The sequence below is a fragment of the Cyprinodon variegatus genome, unplaced genomic scaffold, assembly GCF_000732505.1.
Source record: "Cyprinodon variegatus isolate N-32 unplaced genomic scaffold, C_variegatus-1.0 Scaffold5, whole genome shotgun sequence".
Taxonomy (NCBI): domain Eukaryota; kingdom Metazoa; phylum Chordata; class Actinopteri; order Cyprinodontiformes; family Cyprinodontidae; genus Cyprinodon; species Cyprinodon variegatus.
This window is the reverse complement of record NW_015150458.1, coordinates 330,025-354,898: the sequence shown is the minus strand read 5'-3', so window position 1 is coordinate 354,898 and position 24,874 is coordinate 330,025. Positions and strand designations below refer to the sequence as shown.

Below are 24,874 nucleotides of genomic sequence, written 5' to 3'. Positions count from 1 at the left end.
CCACTAACATTAGTAGGGTATTTATCTTGTTAAAATACATTCAGCCGTAGTTCTGTTATAATTGTTCATTCATTATGTCTTTTTCTGCTCCCAACTTATGAACTGGAGGTAGTGAATCTGTTTTAAATATCCATCATGTTGGCAGATGAATTTAAATTGAGGAAATCAATATTGTAATCAGTTATTAGTATTATCTATTTTGCTTTGTCACATATAAGAATGTATCAGCAGTTATTTTTCTGTAATAGAGTTGGTAACTAAAGGAGGAATGGGCCTGTCAGTCACATTCTTTTATATACTCAGATTTTGACTCCTCCTTCCTCCCCACATGCTAACCCCCATTACCCCTCTCTGCTGACAGAGAACTTTTGCAGCCCAAGCCATAGAAAAGTCTCTACCGCTGGCTCCCAAATGCTGACATATTCAAACACACCCCTCCCGCCCATTTCCTCCACTCTCCCTGAGTCTCATACTGCTTTTTACTGCTCCCCCAGTTCTATCTTTGTGTCGCTCAGCAGCTTGCTCTGCCTTTAAAATGACCTCTGTTAGTTTGTTGTGTGTTTCAGTCCCTAGTTGTGCTCTGTAAAATCACTTTCAGCAACATCCTGGTGACCAGGGCAGCAACAGAAAGCACAGACAGTACTGCAGAGTCCATATTCCCCCAGAGCACCAATTGGAGGACTTTTGCATAGACGGTTAAGAAAGCAGTTTGTACAAACATGAAAATATTTTGGTTAGGAATCTGTGGAATGCTCTTTTCCATTTGGCTGATAAAGGTTGTTCAGAAAAGGTTGTTTGATTTCTTTAAATTTTATTTTATGAAATGCTGAAGTGGATAATCCATTAAAAGAGAGCAGCCAGGGAAATGAAAATAAGCATTTTTTTTTTTTTACAAAAGAAAAGAGGAAGTCTAAAATCAGAGCACAGGAACATTCAAAACATGAATTCACAAGAGGACCACAGGAACCAACAACACAGTCTGGTGATAACAACAGAGGTTCTGACATCAGCAAGGAAACCGTGAGATATTAATGCTGGGGAGCTTGCTTAGTTTAACTCATTACAGGTGAGTTCCTGAGCAAATGAGAGACAGTTGAGGGAGGCAGGGAGCTGATGCACAGAGGGAAGGTGCTTAAGGTAATGGGTAAATCAGGGGACACACGAAATAGTCCCTGACAAAACCTTAGAGAAGGATTAACCTTGGAAAACACAGTTTGACATGACTATAGAGTTATCTCCACACATTACCATGGTTGATAACAAACACAATGAACCAGGGAAACAAAACAATACTAAATAGTAAAGTTTGCAAACAAAATCAAAATTCATTGCAAAATTATGAAATGTGCTGAATACAGAAGGACACTAAATCAAAGTTCAAAACATCATGGCATTGCTTTATGTTGTTACTTTACCTTAAATCTCTATATATTGATCATATTTATTTATAGGACCATTACTGGAGATTTTCAGAAATCTAAATATCAAGGTTTTAATGGCTGATGTTTATTTTCCCATTTCAACCTGTACATTCTGATTTTGATCACGGTCATTTGTTTATTTGTTTGTCTTTTTTGAGGCCCTTCAGCATATAAAACAGAACACCAAAATATGCAGCAGCCTGTTTAAGAATGTGAACTCAGAAGAACATGAAATCATTTTGAGGCTGTCCTTATTTATGAATCGAAATACCTTACCTTTATCTGGTTTTAATAAATCTGAAGTTCATGTAAGTGCAGCGGTTTTGGTAGATCTTCATGCCATTTACTTTTTTAATTCTTTTCTTCTCAAACAGGCTGCTGATATAAGATTAATCTGACAAACCCAGAAGATGAGATTCACATCAAGCTGAGTTATATGTGTGTTTTCTGGCTGTTAAAGAGGAGGTTATTTTCCAGTGTCCCCACATGCATGTACTATATAACAGATGGCTGCAAAATCAAGGAATAGATGTAAGGTTTCATTAGATTTATTCTGCACTTAGTTTTTTTTTAAATTTAGCTTGATTGTAATAAAGCCTGGATTGGATTAGAATGTATTTAATTGAATTTGGTTTCTGGCTGTACGATTACATTGAGTTTTTCTCCATAAGCCGGATCTGTTTTTCTTGTAAAGTACCTAGAGGTGATGTTTTAGATAAATAAAAACTTTGGTGAATCTGTTGGTGAATGTGTTGGAAATTTCTGCTTACAAACTGACCTAAGTTTAAAATATCATTAGAAAGCAACTGTAAAAGATTACCAGATTTATACTTCCTGGAAGCTAAAGGTTTTAATAGATGAGTATGGAGTCACATTTTGTGCTGCACTGCAAGCTACCTTGACTCTATTTTTCTAAGTTTGATACTCCATTGAAAGTCACTTTGGGGCAGCTGTTTATAAGTGTTGTTTTTTATACTGAGCCTGAAGTGGCAAGTTGCTCCCCTAAGCTGACTGAGTGTCTAAATGCAGGCTGGTATTGATCGTCCTTCCTTAGGTCTTTCACAAAGCCTCGCCGAGGACACATTAAATGTGGTATAAGTCATTAAGAGCTTCGGGCCTTGAATTTCACCCGTCTGGCTTAGAAATATATCGACATTATATGCTTTGACAAAGTTTGTATTTTTGCAGGTGCCCTGTAGGTGTGTAACAGCACTGGCATCTCTTCGCAGCTCACCCTCTCCTTACTGTGCGGAACACTGGGGAGGATGTGTCAGCACGCGGCTGGGGTTGGTACACGTAGAGGCATTGAATCTGTGTGTGTATAGGGAGCGGGCTCGTCCTCTTTCTTCCCCGGGGGGCTCAGAGCCCATTTCCTGTTGTGCGGTGTGATAAGTTTCCCTGTCAGATCCTCACAGCACCACTATATTTCTGATAAGCTCCACTGCTAGTTTTCCCGACCTCTGGCACAGAGATCAATTTGAGATTGATTCGGAATGCCCTGCTAGGCCGAGCTGGAAGATCAATTTGAGATGGATTGTTCACGCCAGGGGGGCAATGACACGCAGTGCAGTGCTCACTTGCTTTCTCTCCCTCGCTTTCTTCACCCCTCACACTCCCTGACTGCTGTTATTTCTTCTCAATCTGCATTTTTCTCTTCTCTGTTCTACTCTTTCCTGCAGTTGTTCCACACTTGTCCTTCGCTGATCCTTGCTGTTGCACCCTGCTTATCGCTCAACCTTTTTACATTAATCCTCATTTATGTCTTCTTTACTCCGTTTCCCCCCTGCTTCCCTCTCTTTTCTCCTGGCACCACTGTACAAGGAGAAATGGCATGATGACTTAATTAGCAGAGGGACAAACGTACATAGATAAGCCTACACACCTAACTTGGTGAGGCTTTAAGCTACAGCAGTGGATCGGATGCAATGCTTTGGAAAGGTTTTAAAAGCCCCAGGAATTTCTCCCATTTTGTTGCATTATGATCAAACCTTTTTTGTATGTTTGTTTGTTTGATTTTTTATTAAGCTATTATGTGATAAAGCAACACAAAGTAGGACATCATTGGAAAATGAAAGGAGAATGAAAGATGGTTTAAATCTTTTGTTATGAATACAAATCTAAAAAGTGTGGCATGAAACTGTATTCAGGCCCCTTTACTCTAAGACCTTCACATAAAATCAGAAGCAACCATCACAACAGTAACTTAAATACTAAAGTCCACCAGTATGTAATATTTTCTTAGTGTGAATCAGCCATTTCTGTTATGGCCACACAGGTGTTTTTAGAGACAATTAGCGGACTAATAAAAGCAGCAGATAGAACTCAGAGGAAGTTGTAGAGAGGTTTAAAGTGATTTTAGTTTATAAAACATCATCAGAAGCTTTAATTGTCACAGAAAGCATTATTCTATCCATTATATGGAAAATAAAAGACAATCCCACAACTGGATCTCTCTCTACCAGTAAACAGCGATCCATGTAAACCCATAGGCCTGCCAAGGAGAAATTTAATCAGAGAAGCAAGACGTCCATTGAATCTATAAAGGAGCTTCCTCAGCTAAAGTAGGAGAACCGAGAGAAGTGGTAAGTGGGAGAACTGAACTTTTTGAGTAAAACAAATTGTGAAAAACTGGAAGGGATTGATTATGTTTTGTAAAGCACTGTTGGTCATATTTCTTGGTCATGTTTCATAATTCTTATTCCTCAATTTATCTCTCCCTAACATCCTGCCTGCAGCTAGGAAGCTCTATCCACCGTCTCCTCCTCTCTCTTGTTTCTGACCATCTCAGAGGCTTTGTTAGTGGCCCTGAAACCATCTGATGCACTTTCCTTCCTCCGCCACGGGGATTGACCTTTTCCCCAGCAGTAGATTCACCTCAGACTGCACTGACCTTTACCTACTGTATGGCTCCAGTCACCTCTTAGGAATGGACTGCAAACATCACATTGTCTGTGTATCCATGCAGGAAGAGAGCTGTCAGGGGACAGAGACGGAGGCTGAACAGCAAAGTGAAAATGGCAGTTATGCTGTAAAATTGATGTTAAAGTGGAAAAGGGAGGGACAGCATGCATAAGTGAAGAGTCAGTGGGCTGTTTTTCGTCCACAGCGCAATTGAAAACGGCCACCATGGTGCATGCTTCCATGTCCCCTAGTCATTCACTTAAACTTACAGACAAAACAGATTCAAATACTGCAGTCCTGATTTATCTGGCATTATCCAGGAGGGAGAGATGCTTTGGAAAAGAGGGCTTGTGCCAATTTTGTGTTGTTGAGCATACATATGATGTCAAATTTACCCTCAATTTCAACTGCATCTGGCTCCATACTGTGAACTTCTCTGGTTTAGACTGTGTCAGCTCTGTTGGTTGTCTGATGCCCAGAAGTGTTCCCAAGCACTAAACCTAAACCTAAGCGCTTCTTTTCTTTTTGAATTTAAATATTTCCACTTACTATACTTTACACGTGTGAGTTCACTAAGGGCCTAAACTTCAGAGGGTTTTCATGCCTTAAAACAGTCAGCTGTAAAATTACACAGAAAAACATGAAAGTGCAAATCTCTTACAGCTTGTGACAGGATTTTTCCTTCTTCCTCAACTAAAGCACAAAGCGTAGTTATGTTTTATATGTTTACACTTGTTTTGCAAGACACACAAACCTTGGTGGGGGAAGGAGCTGTGGGTAAATAGCAGACAAAGACAACTTTCTGATGCTTATAATTTTTGTATTTTGCTTTTGTTCATAGCACTGTGAGAAGCTAAATATGTAAAGCTCATTAGATATTTGGTTTCGTAGTTATTATTTGTAGTTATGAAAACTATAGAGTACATCTCACTATAAGCTGCGACACAAAATTTTTTGAAAAAAACTGGAAATGTACACATATAATCCGCACCAGACTATAAGCTGCAGAGGTCTACTGAACCGTCTCCCATAAAACCTGTAGGGGGAGCGCTACATATAGCCCCTAGAGTAGGGAGAAAGAAGAATACTAGCCCCTTTAACGTTTTGGCTCTTGGCAGTTTCTTTCTACTGAAGGACGGGGCTTCGACAGGTTTTTATTTCAGCTCTGCAGGAGTTGAGCCCAGTCTCTTCATTGGTCAGCTTTAATGCAGCAAATAAATGTCAAAATGTGTGTATTCAGTACGTTTGTTTTGTTTTGTGCCTGCTGCTAGCACGTTCTTGTGCAAAATGTAAATTAGCCCCTTATTCTTTCATTTCCAATTTTAACTTCCCCCTCTGGCGGTTCAGAAAAATCCACAAAAAAGCAACACCTTGCTCTAATGCGCACGGCTCTAAGTGTGGGAAAAAAAGTGGCGGCTTCCAGTACTGTAAATACGGTAAATATGGGAAGTGGCGGCCTAGTATTTAGGGCATAGATCTTGTAATCATGAGGTTCTGCGTTCGAGCCCCACTCCCGCAGACTGCCACTCTGGGTCCCTCAGCAAAGACCCTTAACCCTACACTGCTCCCCAGGCGCCGCACAGTGGCAGCCCACTGCTCCCCAAGGGGATGGGTTAAATGCAGAGTTCATTTGTTGCTTTGAACTTCTGACAGTTTAACGACAAAAAAAAAAGCTGGAGGAGAGGGAGAGAGAGAGAGAGAGAGAGAGAGAGAGAAAGTGGTCTGCTAAATATAATGTGTAACAAATTTAAATGTGGCTATAATGCACATGGATAGGCCAATTGCTTGGTAAAGTAACTTGTTACTTGGTCAAAAAAAGTAAAAGTAATCAGGTTTTAAAACATTTGGAAGCTGCAGATGTGTTCAAATCAGAGTAAAAATTTCAAAAATCATCAAAAATATTTTCTGTGCTTTGCCATTGTTATAGTTACTTTTGGCAGGCAATTTTTACTCATAATACCATTATGTTAAGATGATATGATTAAACATAATTTGGTAGAGAAACTGATTGTATCAGTGGTATATAGTAATGCTATATACTGTACTGTTTTAATGTTTAGACAGGACTGAGCTGCAACGTTGGCCTATTTGTGTCATATTTGACTGGATTTATTGTCAGCCACCAGAACATTTCTACTCACACTGAAAGCACTAAAATGTCTCCCAGACAAAGTTCTCCCCGTTTATCATTTTCTTCCTTTAACCACAGTGCAATCATAAGAAAACATAAAAGCTATTCTTATTGAAATTAATGTGTAGATATCAGTCACTTTACAGACATAAAGCTTTATAATGATGTTTTGCTTTTGTTTTGTTTTTCATCTGAACAAAACACACCTAAGTCATTGGTCAGAGACTATTTTTGAGTCACAACAGGAGAACAGCTTTGCTGTTTTTTCCTGCGAGGAAATGAATGCCACAGAATCTAATGTGTTTTTATTCTAGTGTGGCAGCAGACAACCAGATAACCCCTCAGGTGACTGTATAGATCTGAAACAAGCAATGTGCAAATGATAGAACAAGAACATCTTCTTGAAATGTCAAATTATTAAACAACCTGCTTTAATAAAAAAATGACATTTATTTGTTGTTATTTGACAGATATGGTATCATTCCTTTTAGTGAAGCAGTGAAGAAATACATTGATAATATTATTAAGCCACATCTTCAAACATTACATTTCCTTTATCCACCATCATTAAACAGCAGACAAAAGTGCAAACTTATAAATTCATTCAAGTTTCAAACTCAGTGAAGTGCTATGAATTATTCCACTATTAACAAATTTTAAACAATTTCTGAATCTTTCTAGATATATTTCAGGAACATTTCTTGATATTTATCTTTACAAATCATTTATGCAGCAATGAGATTTTATTTAATAAACCTCTGAACTGATAAGGAAGTAGAAACGATTTATTGGAATAATGAGAGTTTACAGAAATATGTAGATTTAGAAGAGAGAGTTTGATCCCAGAAACCAATGCACTTCAGCTTTGCCCTTTGCCTTCCCCCAGCATGAGGTGCATTTACAGATGTCAGCCAGCAGTGCTGCAGGCTTTGAAATAAAAATCTGTCAGATGAAGTGTCAAATGTTACACAGTAACAAATGAGACGGAGAAAGAGATGAACTAAAGACAGCTTTCTGGTGTTCAATGTTAGTCTTTAAGACTTAAAGAGATATTTTTGATCGATTTTAATATTATTTACACCCCTGAGAAACTTGAAAAACGAAGCTTCATAAGAAGTCTAAAGTAAAGAGAGGAAATCTTTTAACTTTAATAGGATGAAATTTCTAAAAGACAAGAGGGACATGTTTAAAGCTTGTTTAAGTGAAACACTGTAAGCAAAATACACAATATTTATCTTATATATTTGACCTAAACTGCATATTATTTTACTCAGATTTGTTGTTTTCAGGAAGAAAAAACACACTAAATGTCATTAAATTATCCTTTTACACTAAATACCTTCCTGTGATTTATAAACAAATGCACAGCTCAGTAAAAAATTCAATTAAACCTCTGTTATCTTGGTGATCCTTTTTAGGTGAACAAAAAACACTAAACATCCCCCTGCAGCACTGTTTCCATCCTTCTTTTAGCTTCTCTGTGACTGGCCACTCTCATTATTTATGATAATTACTCGTAATGGTGAATTAAAGCTGAAGTGGAAATAAACAAACCAAACTACCAGATAGCAGATGTTCCTTTCACTCTGTGCATGGTGGCCAGGCCCTGTCCTCCCTTTGTGGATATTTTCTTTCTCTCTACAATAAGAGATAAAATGAAGCGGATAATAAATGTCATAACTTTGTTATACAGTGATTAAAGCTTTAATGAAACAGAATTTGGATCAGATATTAGATTTGTCTTGCTTATTTCTTTAAGTAAGCAAGTTTTTCTTTGTTTTTCACACCTGAATTCTTCTATTCTACAGTCTTATCGTCACCCTGCCAGCTCCACCACCATAATTTGCAGAGCAATAGCCTCCAAAATGATTATCATACCTGTGTCCTGACACTCCAAGGGGGGAAAAATCTGGATTATGGTGTCAAAAACAAGGAACTGAAGACATAGATTTACACACAAATCTACATAATATGTAAAGAACAAAAATTACAGGGTTTTTATCTAAAATCAAGCCAAAGGATTAAATTCAGTTTGTTGAGCTTGAGAGAGGAATTGAAAGAAGTAAAATGTTCTTCACTCTGATGTTACCTTATACAATCACCATATTGGACTTCACTGAACCTTTTGCTTTAGATGACATAAGACATGGTCAAATGATTGTCACTTGATGTTATTTTGTACTGTGGACATAAGTTTGTCACATTAAAATAACCTAAACCATTACCTGCTAAGTATTTTCCAGGATCAAGTGCAGGTAGGTTAGAAATTTGCACTTTGTCTGGTATTTTTCTTTACTTCATGTCCAGTTGTTTTGTCAAATATTCCATAATATATCCATATTTAATTGTTTGTTGAATTCTCATTAGATTTTATATAAATTTTATTATTAATAAACACTGTTGGCTTGAAGAAAGAAGATCCTTTCAGTACGTCAGTACATGTTAGCCAAATATCGAGGAGTGATGCAGTCAAATTATTTTTCTCTAAGAAGGTGACCTCTGCAGACTGATAAAGAACATTTTAAATAAAATTTCTTTATTTGGATAAAGATATATAGTTTAATTCTATTTGTATATATATGAAAGTTTTCTCTTTATCTGAGGTTTAAGATAAAGAAAAGTTCTTTGGGTCTTTGTTTTAGTTATTTATTACAATCTATATGATTGTGAGCAACATTAAACATTATTATTAAATATTCAATGATTTTTTTCTGATGTCAATGACTGCCTATTAGTCATGTCCTTCCTGTGCATGCAAATGTTTTCTCCAGATTCCCCTGACCACCATCAGAAAAATACATATGAGCTATACAGGCCTCTCCTAATTGTGAGTAGACTGGAGTCTGAGTATCCAGAATTGTCTGTCTTGTGTGTCTCTAGGCTGCGATGTGATGGAACGGCAACCTGTTCAGAGTGCACCTCCAATGCTTCCTCACTGACCGATCGAAGATGTGCTCATCCGCCGCACTGACCCTTTAAGAATTTAGCCAGAATCAGAAATGGATTGTAAATGGCATGCACATATAGAGGATATAGCACTTTCCACTACATTCAGTCATTCACCCATTCTCAGACATTCACATACTGATGATTGCAACCTACTTTGTAGCGATGTTAGTGAGTATAAAGCATTCATTTTATTCCAAATATTAGTTTAATGATCAAGAATATTGATTATTTCTTTCAATCCACTCATTGTTAGCTTTAAGGACAGATATTGAATTCTTGTCTGGGTTGAAACCCTTACAACGGTATGCCATTCAAACTTCTAAGCCATGTAGCGTTGAATTAACCCAGATCTGGATATTATTGCAACCATCTCCAATATAAATGATAAAGAAAAATAGGACAAAAAATAACCTTAGATCTTAATTCATGGATACATTTTTAACATAAACCTCTGCCACATGAGCCTCACTATAAAGGCCACAGAGATGTCAGCATCTATTGATGTTCAGCGGAGCATTCACAGGCTTTTGCATCTGGTTATGGGTGAGGGAAACACTCGTCACTCTCTCTACCAACAGCTGGGGCTCTCTCAGTTATAGGACACCTGTGTCTGTCAGGAAATAACAATAAATGATAACACCCATGTGTTGTTGTGGCCGTTCAATAGGAAACAGCCTGAGGGGAGGCATGTGAAGGTGAAGGAGACGAGGGCAAGAGAAAACAGGCTTGCTACCATGTAAAGTGAAATATTTCCATTGTGAACATAAAATGAAAAGAGTTACTAGGTTCTCCAACTGAGTTTGAAAATGTAATCAGGCAAAGACTCTCCAGCAATTAAATCAGTTAATAAATACTGTAAACCAACATGGAGCTGGTTTAACAGATTACACAGCTTCACTGTCTTACACAGGAGTTTGAATCTTTTCCTTTCCTCAATTATCTGGGCCACAGGCAGAAGTGTTTGTTGGCCGACTAAGTGAGGATGGAAAGAGGCAGGAGCAGACGGAGCTCTCTGCTGCCAGCTCCACAGAGCTGGAGGGTTGGAGTCTGGACAGAGACATTTTTGGTAGCTTTTTCCCCTTGATTTACATTTGTGACAGTGGCTGTATTGTAGTTTTTGGCTCTAAAAAAATTATCATGTACCATAAATTGGAAAAAGCTTTAATTTACTTGTTCCAGTTATTTCGGATTTAAGAGATATTTGGAGTTCGTGGCGGATGCTGACTTCTATTAAACAACACATTTAGAACAGTAATCAAATTCATGCAGTTTTCTGTCTACATGTGACTAGAAGCAATGTGGATATTGGACTTTGCCATTTTTGCCTGTCTTAGCCAGATTACCATAAACCTCTGCAATGAATGAGAAAGGAACAAGATCAGGAGGATTAAATGATTTGCACCTGCTCTATATAATACAATACATATGTAAATTGCAACTTATGTTTTCTACTTGGTCAGTATTATCTGATTTAAACCAGAAATAGGTTTGTGAAAGTAAGCTTTCATTAATTTATCTTCCGTACATTTATAAGTCATGTTCCAGAATTCAGAAGGCTCTACTTGAGTTTGCATTCCATGGTGTTTGCAAATATGTTATAGATGAGTTCTAATGCTTAAAACATCAATTTTAAAAGAAATGTGAGGCAAACGCTATGCCAAATACAAACATTCATAAAAAAAGTGGAATAAAGGATTAGTCCTCATTAGTAGTGTCCATAATAATAATAATAATAATAATAATAATAATAATAATAATAATAATAATAATGATGATGATGATAATGATGAGGATGATAATAATAAGATTAGGCTGACATGCAAATTCATAGTAATAATTGGTCTTTTAAAAAGGTATTTACAAAAATGTACATGCAATTTAAAATGAAAAAATTAAGCAAGTTATTTAAATCTTACAAACTACATTTTTGGTTTATAATTTTCTCTTTGTTCGTAAGACTGCAAAAATTAAGTTGATTCCTTTTTTTTTGTAAGGCGAACTTGGCCAAATCTGTGTATGAAATGTAACTAAATAAAGGAAGTTTTAATTCAGTAGACCTTTTACCAAGTAGTTTTTTTACCCTTGGATAATTACTTTATACTTTTATTTGAGTAAAAAAAAATGTAGTCATACTCTGGGCCAAATTTTGAATACTCTACCCACCTCTGCATTACAAACATCTAGATAAAAAAAAAAAAAAAAAAAGAATATGCAATTTTAGTTTGGAAAAGGCAAACTTCAAAGTGCATTTTTATTTTTGAAGATTTACTATGAAAGATCTGACAACCCTATTTCTGTCTGGAAAATATTGTGCATTTATCTGTTCTTATAACAGCTAAATTGAAACCAGAAATGTTAAGACTAAATTGTTTTATGACGTGTAACTACTTTTAACTTGACAGTTTGACCCATGTGAAAAAAGTCGGTATGCTTCTGCTCTATATTTTGGATAAAGGACGAAAAGACTGAAGGAAGGAGGAGGAGATATATAAACACAATATTTATAGAGGATCATAAATATCTATACACTGAAGGACTGAAGTGTAAACCATTTGTCGTATTGATACAAATCTTTGGAAAATATTCACAGAGCACTACATCAAGGTAATAATAAGCATATGATACTTAGATTAATATAGCAGCTGTAACAGCTGTATGCAAGCACTGCTCCATAAATTTTAGCAACACCCTCAAAGTCTGAAAGTGTGAATAGGAGAGGCCTTACAGACCTACTGGTGCTGCTTGAAGACCTTTTTTTGATTTGTTAAGGAACTTGACAAGCTGTTTTTATCATCCCCATAAAACAATGCATAGGCAATATGAAGCCATATATACCTCAGGTGGTTTTCTTTCAGAGCATGCATGTGTGTCGTTTTGTATGACTAACCTCATTAATGCACTGATGCAGATGCACTCTGCTAAAAGAACCACAGGATGCTCAGTGCAAATAATGTTTCAGGTTAAGGTCAGAGAAACAGAAAAGGGGAACAGCTTGATTAAAGACATTCCGGACAAAGACAGGGGCAGGTTAAGGACAAAATATATCATATATGATTTTTGACACAGCAGTAGGACGCAGTATCAAGCATTAGTATCATGTCTGGTAGATAAACCAGAGGAGGAACTGGATTATAACTGACTTGAGATGAAAGACAATTTCATTTCATTACTAGACAACCCTATTTGTCTCCATTTTGACGCACATTTTAATGCTTGCTACACCTAAAGTAAAATTGTTTTGGACAATCATGATGGTAACAACAACATTGGATTATTTAGGTTTAATTTAAGCTGTTTTCCATGTTCTATTGACAATAACCAAAATCACATACAATCTTATATAAGTAGCCATGGCATTGTGATACCATAAAAAGGCTTTAAGGCAATTCCTTTTGTCTCTGCTGTCTGCTTTAATCCCATTACATAAACAGGAGTCACTACTTGAATGCATAACTATTGTTTTTGATGCAAAACATGGTCCAATATTTTTTTTTTCCATGACTTTATGCATTATCTCTTCCAAACAAACTTCCAAACCAATTTTGTTAGTGTTGTTTGTTTTAAAAGTAGTGGACAGGGAACTTGAAAATAACTGATATAACATCAGTTTGGTAGAGAGACATACAAATATGCATAAAAGAGGAAAAAGAAAGAATGAATATTATTGATCTCTCATTGAGCAATTTACCTCTGCATTCAACCCACCCCCTTGGGGAGCAGCGGGCTGCCATTATGCAGCGCCCAGGGAGCAGTGTGGGATTAAGGGTTTTGATCAGATAGTGAAAAGAAGCAAATACTTATTTCAACACACCTCTTGCGACATAACTTTAAATACTTCCTATATAGATATGAGTAAATATTCTTATGTACTTGTATATCACAAGAAAAACAGCAAAATGACAGGAATAATAGCAATTCTAATTACAAAAACAGCAATGTGAAGAAGCTACCCTTCCTTTCAGTAATCATAATCTTGATTATGACAGTAGTAGTTGCAACAATAAAACAACAAAAACATTATCAGTAACAGTAATAATGATAACTATAATGTTAAGTTAAATTATAATTGATGTTTTCATCATAATAAAAAAAAAAATAATGATTGTAGCCTTTAAACATCTCTGCCCCTTATTTTTGAACGTGCATCCATCCATTTTCTTTACACACTTAAACAAGATGCTAAGCATAAGCTGTGGCCAGCTAACTTTTCTGATGTCAACAACCAGATGTTATGTGGCGATTTTCTTATCATGGAAAGTTTTTATTACGAATACACTGGATTATTTCTAATCTGTGGACACTTATGAATGAATGGAGTATAAACAATTGAAGACTGGATTTATAATACTGCTTCTGGATGCCTTTAAATGTATGTTTTTGTGGCTGCTTTGTCATGTTTACATTTTGATATGCTGCTATATCTGTCTTAAATGTGCTTTGGTGCTTGCTGTGTCCATGAAATGAACTAGGTGGTTGAATTGTGGAGAATCTCAGCTTTCCAACGATGTCTTACATGTCTATATTGGTAAACATTTATACCGGTGTAAGTTTCGTGCGTTCGACAGACCGACCGACAGCGACCCGACGGATTTTGAGAGGCTAAGGAAAACCAGTTGATTGCATTTACTCATTGAATAAAAGGCAATTTCTATGTTCAATAGTTCAAGATTTACCACTGACTCCTTACAAAGTTTACAAAGCTTGCCCTTACATTTATGAAACTATTTACTAACAGCAGCTCAGTAGCCTTTGATAAGTCTGGAGGAGCTGCAGAGACAAACAGTACAGGTGAAAAGATTTGATGATATTTTTTTGGTCCTGTCGAAAAACTTTATCTAATATGCTACAGTGTGTGTGGCATAAAACTGACACATTAGCCTGAACAGATTCCACGTTTCCACTGTGGGTGGACGGCCACATGTAGGTGGCAGTGTCATTCTGTGGAGAGGATTTTTTTTGCAGCAGGGACAGGACAGCTGGTGGGAGTTAATGGGGAGACGGATAAAAATCAATCCAGCAAAGCCCAGAAACATCATTAAAGGCTGCAGGGAACTTCCACAAATCAAAAACAACTCTTCACAAACTCTCTACATTAACTTTGACTGTGATTTAGCTATTTGCAAGGAAAAAATATATACACTTAATTTCCTTCATGTGTCAGGCTTTCTCTAAAACAAAAGAAAACATGTTGAGATAGGAAACAGAGTGACAGCAGCTAAAGGAACAACAATATTTGTGTTTCTCTCTAAAAAGCAGTTATTTGTTTTTTCATTCACTTTGTTTGCGATTTCCTATAAGTAATTAATCCTTTCAACATGCAATCAAAGTTCAATGACTTCAGCGAAAGTCCAAAACCTACCAGATGAACAAAAGACAAACAAAAAAACTCATATTAGAAAGTTCTTTGGTAAAAAACTGGAAAGCATTGTTTGCAACAAGGGGGTTGCAACAAAGTTAATCTTTCAAAACATCAGTAAGTGTGGCTTAATTAGGAGGTTTTTAGAGATCTAAAGTTTGGGGAAGAAATATCAACATATAGACTTCTATGGCAGGACAGAGAATGCAGAAATGAGAGCAGAAATAAAATAAATTAGAATCTAATCTGGCTTGACACAAACTCCATGCACATCAAGACATATAATAAATTAACCACCAGTATGTAAACAAAATCAGCTTTACTTCCAGAAAGTCAACCATGGAAGAAATAAATAACTTTTAACAAGCCAACTCAAAGTCAGCACCCTCCATTCTCTTTCTAAAGATCCCCTGTAGCCCCATAGTGTGGCATTGACCTGCCAGCAATAAACAGTAATCAGCTCAAATCACACGTGTGCACTACACAACAGATAAATTAAAACACAGACTGATGGAGACCAAGCCTCTGGTTGAAATCAATAGGTGCTTAAAGACACAGCAGGTATGAAGCTAATGCTGAATAACACTGCATTTATTGGAAAGCTGAGATGCAGCAGAGTTTCGGGTAGAGGGCTGCAGAAAATAAACGAACACCTGATTATCTCTGAAAGTGTGAGGGAATTAGAGTGTCAGTATCCCTCTGAGTGTGGATGGGGGGGCTGATACTCACCCATAAGTGGTGTTGCTGGCCCTCTTGCTGGTTGCCCTGGAGCGGCTTGACTTCAACTCTCCACTCATGCTCATGTCTGCATCAAAGAGCAACCAATTAACTTTGCGCTGACAGAGTCAAGAGCAACAAAGCTAATAAACAAAATGGACAAAGCAAACAACAGGAGGAATGCTCCGATTAACTAAGCTGCATTCATTATGCATGGAGCTGGGTTTATCTGCAGAGAAAAGGATTCATTTCATTGTCCTTTAGGTGTCAGTTTTGCACAGATGAGTTGCTGGTATTAAAGTATACTGAGGATTTCAAAAGTAAGTTTCAAAACATTTCTTTCCAACTTGAAAATGTTCAGTTTAAGCAACTGGACGTGAAGTTTTCTAGAATTCGTTCCACCTATAATCCAAGATGTTTCCTCAGTTCTAACTAGTGACATGTAATGGCGAATCCAGTAGGAGGGATCAGAGCCCCCTTTTGTCCCCCTAATTCTTTGTACAATATATTACAATATATTAATCTCAGTGCTCCCCAACACTAGTTAGGACTGAAGAAGCTTATTGGATGAGAGGCGAAACTTCAACTCCATTTTCCTAAACTGAACTTTTTTCAAGTTAACTATGACCTGGGTAACTGATAATCTTCACAGATATTTGGATCCAACATTATAAGGCACTTTTCATAGGCCAGAGGAGGTGCTTAGGTGACCAGACTGTTAGTTTAACAATGCTGGTTCCTGCCTGACATTCATCACATCTTTAAAGTTTAAACGTTACACATATTGGACTGTAATGCATCTCCATTAACAAAAAATATTCATGAGCACCTTTTCTTAATCTCCCTCTTTGTGTTAAAATGACCTTTTAATATAAAGTTAGATTTTTATTCACTAGATGGTAGAATGGATAAAATGGGATCCTAAATGGAAACATCTGGTCTGTTTCTATTTTGATTTATATAGCAATAGGATATGTTATTGCAAAACAACATTTTCTGAACGATCTGTACACAAGCGTTAAATTAATTTTATCTTAGCATAAAAAATTTTTTTGTTAATGAAATCAGGGAGACGAAATATGACAAACAATGAATAAAATGTTTTTTGTTTTGTTTTTTATATGTTGATACCAAATATTCTATGTGTAAGTTTTTGTCTGCAGGGGTTATGGTCACAAAAAGTCCAACTTAGTGCTACTAGGTTCCCAATGGGAATTTGGGACCAAGTAGCACTGACACTGTTGAGGAACACTATGGACAGTGGAAACATGCAAGAGAAGAGTTCTGTGTCGGAAGTTGTGGATGAGTCTCCTCCGTCCTACATTTTTTTATTTAGAGGAGGAAAGTGGGGACAAATTTGTTCTGGAACAGGACACCAGGGCGGCAGAAGCTTCATTTGGTGTAGAAGGCTTACAGCCGTACATGTTTGAGCCCTTGCCTCGCAACGCTGCCAGTTCTGTTAGCTCTACGCCTGCAGAAGACACAGACTTCCATCCCAGTGAACACTGGGACGTAACTCAATGGTAAAGTAAATGATACCTATTTCTTATTTCAATCGTTGCGTATATTAGCTGCGACATATAAATCAAGATGGTATGACCGAAAAAATTTGATTGACAGATGACCGTTGATATATGATTGGCCGAATTTAGGTGTACAAGCTGACGTCTAACTAACTGGCCTGCATGAAATAACGAAGAAAGAAAACCCCCACAGATTTTAAGGCAGGATTTTTTTTAAAATATAAATTTTTTAACTTTTGGGACAATATGGTGTGATAAACAATACATTTATATACATGTTTAAGCCAGAATGATTTGAAATTTAAATATGACTTCCCTATGATTTAAAAAAAAATACACACAAATTACAGCTGGAAAATTTGCTAAATACATCAACTTCAAACAACAAAAAGATTATTGATAAGATAGAAAACCGATTACATTACAGCAGCATTAATAATACGATTGTTAAACTTTTTGTTTAAAGTTTTTGTGTAATTAATACAACACTGCAGTGTTTATTACTTCTCATCCCGATTTAAGCTAAAATCCCAATTATGGTGTGTCGGTTTTGTCTATAGTTTGCAAGGTGACTTCAAACATCCACATCATGGCTTTGTTTCCACCATCCGTTCAGCATACATATCCATACACATGTTCTCACCAGCTAATTAATCATAAATCACCTTGATTACAGTGTACGCCAACAGTTAGGTGTTTGCACAGTGGTTGTGGGGTGCTGATTTGCCCATAGAGAGGCATAAAAAGACAGAAAGACAAGGGGGGGTAGTCCGGCTTGACATGGACAGATGGGCGGTGAATGGAGTGTGACTGGGCCAGCTGCACATACACTCACACAGTGTGACTGTCAAATGGCTGGGAGCTACAATTAATTAAGTATGGGTCTGAATGTGTGAAAGGAAAATTAGACATGTGTACGTGCCTTTGCCTCCCACAGCAGAGACACTTTTGTGACAGTTTGTGGCCCAACAGTGCCCTGTTGGAAAGCTTCTCTGCAGTCGAAGGTTTCTCTGCTGGAGGGCACTTGCCCCAACAGCAGACAGAAAATCTATCCCTTATTCAGAACCGCAAACTCATGCACATCCTAACAGCTTATGGAAAATAAAGTAAAAAAAATAAAAAAAATATTTTTTTTTATGTCTTCAAATTCACAGAATTTAAAGCACCTGAGTCGTCTCAAGCATGTAGTTTCGTGCTATTTCAGACAAAACAAGACATAGAAATCTGTATTTCACTTCTATCTGTTTCATCCTTTGCAAGAACACCACCTTCTTGCACAAAACAGGCTTGGAAAACAAAACATTCTGATGTTTTACGATGCATTTACTGAGCAACGCAAAGACGCTGTGATTGACTGCATGATGGAGCCATTAAACAGAACTAGATACTAAGATGCTGCAGAGCACAGTTGTCTCTCTCAACGGGTGCAAAACCTCAGGAGGTAATCAGCGTGCCTATTCGTAAACAGGATCCTACATGCCATAATTAGCATCACCAGAGCAGACTTCACTTCTAGGCCACACACACATATATTACCTTTTTTTCGATAGTTACACAGACTTGACATTAGCTTCTTTATATTTGTTTCTATGGCCAGAACTTAACTCTAAATCTAACCATAGGGTACTTTATAAAGGGTACTTACAATGTATTATATGTTGCAAAAATTATCCTCAAACAAGAAATTTTAGAAAACATACACACTGCCACACATACAGAAAATGTGCTATTATCCAGATTTATACGGGGCTCAAAAAAAATGTATTAATTAATGCAAGCCCAATAAAAAAGAGACAGCACAAGAGATATAAAACAGATATTATATGTTTATCTTAGTATTTTCAAAACCCTCACTGTTCTTGGTCGCTGTCCTGTTTCAGTCAAATAAAAGAGAAAATGTATTCTTTGGTCCTTTAACTTGTGCTCAACAAAATTATACAAGCAAGAAGGAAGCATACTAATCATAAAAAGTACTGATTGCATATTTCTAATATTTACTTGTAAGGAGATTTGCTCTCTTTGTTGAAAAAGAAAATTGCACAAACTTAACAGGATAGCTTCCATGAAATGGTGATAATAATCAGGTTTGTTTCGATGGTTTGGTTTAGTTTTCAAAAACATTATTTTGCTCAAGATTTTGTAAATAATTATAGTTCACAGTACACATTTAAATTGTCCATAGTACTCAAACCTTTTCAAACTGTTTTTCACTAAAACTACAGACGTACGTAAACCTGATTATGTATTTTTAAGATGAGACAAAACTAAGAAATTGTAAAGTAGAAGAGAGAAAGGGAGAAAGGATGCTTTGTCAGATAAAAAGTTTGGCATAGCAGCCCTCTATTCTCCGGTACTCTTAAAGCTTGTTTTCTTATTGCCATCAGAGGTCCAGCTCGAACTGTAACCAACTGTTTTAAAGAGCATTTGTTGTCCAAAAAAACCCAAAACAAACAGACCAAGGATAAAGTTGTGGATAGATTAATGTTGACGAGCTGGGTAAACTTCTGCTAATATTTTTTAATTCAAGTGGACTAATTTGATGGTAGGAGGAGAATTACCTCTACACTCACCCAAGATTTTCAAGATTAAAGTAATTGTAAAAAGGTGTTCTAGACTGATAAGAAAAATAATTACTAATGCCCTACCAGCAATGTTTGGAAGAGATTCTTAATCAGTATATCGCCATAAAATAGCTATTCCCATGATAACACATGGTGGTGGCAGCATCATGCTAAGATTTCTTTTTTTTTCTTCTAAAACCAGCTAAAATTAAAAACAATCCACTGGATATTGTTTCCAAGTTTGAAGACATTTCGCTTCCCATCCAGGAAGCTTTTTCAATTCAAATGTCAGTTATAGCATTGAATTAGAGTTTTTTTTTTTTACAGTACCCCGAAAAGGCCTTGTTTTTGTTTTGAAAACATGCAAATTGGAACAGACGAAGGGGTCCACCCGTTCGGAATGGGGGTCGTTTGGCTTCTTTTGTTAGACTGCAATACTCCATACCCATCTAAGTGTCTGAAAAGTCGGTCATTAAAGGGGATCATTTGACTGGCTGAATTGACGGGGTCCTCCGCTCTCCTGTACAGGGGGTGGGGCTGCAATGATAATGGGAGGGGATTTACTCAATTGCTGCATTCTAGGTTTTTGAAAGCTGGAACCTGAGTCCACCCCCTCGTTTAGGGTTGGTTTTTCTTTCTTAACATAGATCGCTACCTTCACGCCACTATCAAACGACCTATTTTCTCAAATACAGACCTATAACCACCTCTCCACAGACACATGGTCAAACACAGAAGAGCTACCTGGACAAGACTCTGCGGTACATCAACACCTTATGAACAAAGGACATTCTATTGAGGACCGGAATGTTCACATTTTGGATAAAGAAAAAAAAAACGTAGAAATCAACACTATTCCTGACATTTTGAATTGAAAAAGCTTCCTGGATGAGAAGCAAAACGTCTTCAAACTTGGAAACAAAGTCCAGTGGATTGTTTTTAATTTTTTGAGAACTTTCACCAGCATAAAAAACATATTGACAACCCTTAACTTGCAACCACGCCTGCAAAGGAATCATTTAGATTATAAAAAAAATATAAAAAAATTGCCCAGTCAAATAACCTGTCGATTATTTTGATAGTCCCACTACTTTTTTTTTCTTTCCTCAGATTTTGTTTTGGGCTCCATGGTTACCAGGAGGTAATTTCATTGGTTTGGGATTGACACAAAAGGGTTTCTTTGAATAGACTGGATTATTTTACTCCTCCAGATTACACTGCTGTCCTCTAGTCTGTAAACAGGCACAGATTTAAAAAAAATATAACACTGAATAACTAATTATTGATTATGTATAATAGTTTGCAACAAATTGTCACTGTCTGGTAGAAGATTCTACCTTCAAAAGCATTTTTGACATTCCTTTTACATCACAACTGGTGGATCATACAGATAATTCTTAACAGTTTAAACCACAAACCCCTAGTTGATCTTCACTCTGTGTTTTACCTTGTTCAAATTTATCTCTGACTAAGTCTGCAAAACTTTCTAAATTTCACATTAATTGTTCTTTATTATGGCTCTAGCTGTGTCTTCTACTTACTTGCTGCTCATGCCAAATTTGAACTACCACCTGGTTTCAAAGCCCAAATATAGATATAGACTGGGTTAGGTTATAGACTGGTCATTCATTTGCACCATATTTAAATTAGTAGGGAAATTAGAAATCAATCAGAAAATGCTCTCCTTTAAAAATATTTAATGGAACAAATGTGAAAAAACTTTTGCTGCTTAATTTTTTCCTTTTTTGGCTTCAATAAAATGAAACATTTTTAAGCGTCCTCTCACAATTCAAAGATATTCATATATATTATTATATTAAATTTATATTTGTTTTCTCCATTAATTAATTAATTCAGAGCAACACTTTAGGGATAATATTGTAAAGAAACTTGAAAGACATAAATGAGACATTATTATGATCTGATGTTTAGGGTTAGTTGCTAAAACTGGATTAAATGACACACAGAGGTCATGCAATCAGCCATAATGAATTATAAATCCTCTGCCACATTTTACAGCCTGTCTCTTTGCTCTACAGTGGGAGCCAGACTGATCCCTCATACAGGCACAAAGTCAAAGCTGACTTAATATGACTCGAAACAAAATAACACAGAAATAATAAAACAAACCCTTTCTTATTCAAATTCCCTACAGGGGTTTCTCAATAAGTAGAGTCACTAAGCAGCTGCCGTGGGAAATTGTGCTTAAATTCTGGATGCGGTTATGTGTAACAGAAAAAACATTTTTTTCTTTTTTAGTGCCTTTGCTTTCATTATTATCTTTAAAGCAAGGTTCTAAATAATTGTAGAAATCCAAAATCTGACGCTAGGAATATTTGGGAGGTAATATAATATTATGAATGGATAAAAAAGCGGGAATTTCTCTCTCAGCTTTCTTTCTTGTAGTTTAATAGGGTAGATAAAATCCCATCTTTATTTATCTATCTAATTCAGCTAAACGTTTTAACATGAAAAATGCAGTTATTACTGATACTCAAACTCCTTTAATGGAATAGCTCTTCTGTTATTTATCATTTAAGTTGATTCACCTAATGTCTGTTTCTGGGTGACTGTTTTCTAGGCTTGATATATCCTCCTTAGGGTTGTGGCGAAGATGAGAACAACTCCATCAGGATCTGTATGAGTGGAGGTTAACCCCCATGGACAGGTTGCCACCCTCTACTCCTGTGCCAAAAACATCCACCACAAACAACCAGACTGACACAACCACACAATAACAACTGAGGGGCTGTTTATTATCCTAACATGTTTGGCTATGAACTGCAGGAAGAGGCCTGATATCAGTGGAGAACTCTAGCAGTCACAGAAAATTCCTACTGTAAGGTAAAAAGCTTACCTTCCAGGCCTGTGCTGACAGCATTAACCATCAGAACCACAATGCATCCCTTCAAGTTAATCCTTTATTTGTTTCTTTTCTTGCTATGTGCTTTTTAATCTTTTTATTGTCTCTTTTTAATCATATTCTAATTAATGCTCAGCACAAACAGTGGCCTAAATCATTTTTTGACCTTTTCATTGATTTGATTATGAAGAGCACCCTTATTTTTAGCATGTATTTTGTACTGAAAATATTAGTTTAGTTAGTTTAATATAATGTGTCACTTTTCTTTCTTGCAAAAACACAGTGTACTTTTCTTCACTTTCTAGAAATAAAAAAAACAATTCGCACAAAGTCTTCATTTCCCGCAAAGGAGATCTGTTATTCTGCCTTTTGGTAGTATACATTTAAATGTGGTTTAATAGCACCTCTGTTTTTTGGTGACTTGATCTACTCTACATATCCTTTCACTGTCATAAAATTAGTTCCAATGCTGATGACTTTGTAGTGTGACTGTAGCTGGAAATGTCTAAGAAAGAGAGAGAGAGAGCAGATAAAGTTTTATGTGTTATGTTCAGGAAGAACCTGGCAGATTCAGAATATTCAGAGGTGTTAAATTTTGAGCAATACCACTGAAGCGTCCCTGACAAAATAATACAGCCTCAGCCAAAAATAAGTCATGGTTTTGCTGTAAAATCTGTCAGAAAGCAACAAACTTGCCTCAACCATCTAAAAAAAAGAGAGAAGAGTGTTGTGTCTGCATTCACTTCTAAGTACTCAGTCAGTGTCAAGCTTCTGCTCCTGCGAGCCTCAGAAAGTAATCTTATTAAGGATCGGCTTTAAAGGTGACATTCACTTTAAAGCTGAAGAACAAAAGATAAACATGTAGGTTTGATCATCCACCAGAGAGTGGGAGCAAGACTAAAGGAAGTCGACAGAGGTTTCGGTCTCTGAAGCCTTCACAGTCTGGGTCAGGTTCTGACCTTGGCAGTGTTAGAAGTAGTAGGAGTTGAACTATTTCTTATCTTTGGTGTATAGGGACCTAAAGCATTTTTTACACCCTAATGCAAATGTATTAAAGCAGAGCTTTAAAATCTGCAGAATTTTCCAAAACCAAATGTGTCTGTACCCATACAAAGTAATGATATATAAAAACAAATTCTGATAATATTAGAAATATTTACAACAGAAATACAGAAATAGAAAAACTGCTGACTGAACAGCTTATCATGCAGGGGGGAGATTAGGAAAATATTGCTTTTGAAAGCACACCACAGCATTCAAACAGTCACTAAGACATCCACACGGATAAAAGGGTTTCCTTAGTATACTCACATCTTGGACTGAACAGGGTCATATCAGGGATGCAAGGCAATAAAAAAACGGAGAGCAGAGGAACAAGCCAAAGGTTTTCTTCTCTTCTCATGAAACTCTTCTGATGTTCTCACTTTTGATGTGTGTATGCTTTTGTCTTCTTGAGTGTGTTCATGTGTGTGTGATTGAGATGCTGCCTGCTGTGGTACTACTGAGTCAGTGACAAACCAGATAGAGAAGCTCCAGTGGGTTGTACCATATGTCATCATGTGGTAGGGGTGGACAGTGGTGCACCGGGCTGTTCCATTAAAAAAATAAAAAAAATAAAAAAAATTAAACATGCAAGCGGTCTGGATGCATGTGCAGCTGGTTCACTCTCTGCAACAGGAGCTCGATATTAGAAATTCCATCCTTGCAAATAGGAAGCTGCTGCAGAATGTACCCTTATTTCTATGCATTATGCATCATGTATTTTAATAGCTTCTACCTTACACTGCCCTTTAAAACAAACAAATATTTTGACATTTTAATCAAACATTAGAACTCCATAAATACATTTTTAAGTGTTATTTTGTTGGACAGAAGCAAATTAAATTTTATTCAAAATATACATTAAAAGCCAACAATTTGAACATTTTTACAGGTTTCCCCTACCCTTTGCATACACACTGTCTCTGCTCATTTTGGTTGTACTGAACATGAAGCTGCACCACACTGTTTAATCTCTATTTCTCCTGAGGAGAGGCTTTTATGTAGGTTTAATTGGCTTCTTTTAACAGCCAACCCAGGGCAAGACTGGCTGCAAGCCAAACCTTAATCTTAGTCCACTATGGAAAAAAAAAAAAAAGAAAAGATCATTACTTCTTTTCACACCACACTTAACCCAAAAACAATTACATTATTAAACTGTTAACCCTTTAGTAACTCACTTCTCAGCAGTGAAATGCAGCTGGACATCAGACAGTATATGAGCAGTTTGCCAGATGTAGTTTTAGAGTGGTTTGGTAATCTGTTTAAATAAAGAGATGTATGGAGGCCAAAACGTTAAATATGGTTTAATATAATCAGAATGTATTCTTAAATAGGTATGCCATCTTTAAATTTGCAGCTAATTCTTGATGTTTTCTTTTTAACAATGGATTACCTCTTGACACTTCTAAAC

The 24,874-nt window shown here is 36.6% G+C and overlaps 1 protein-coding gene across 2 annotated transcripts in view; it reads right to left on the bottom strand.

Moving 5' to 3' along the window:
- Nucleotides 1–23,905, bottom strand: part of LOC107084137 (heterogeneous nuclear ribonucleoprotein C-like) — a 52,487-nt gene extending 28,582 nt beyond the window's left edge. For both annotated transcript variants that reach the window (XM_015373829.1, XM_015373836.1), the window contains exons 1-2: nucleotides 23,734–23,905; nucleotides 15,488–15,563 (exon numbers count right to left, since the gene is read on the bottom strand). In XM_015373829.1, the coding sequence (XP_015229315.1) occupies nucleotides 15,488–15,563; nucleotides 23,734–23,824 (167 nt within the window). In that variant the 5' untranslated portion in view covers nucleotides 23,825–23,905. The remainder of the gene's footprint in view (nucleotides 1–15,487; nucleotides 15,564–23,733) is intronic.
- Between the last annotated feature and the right edge of the window lie 969 nt (nucleotides 23,906–24,874).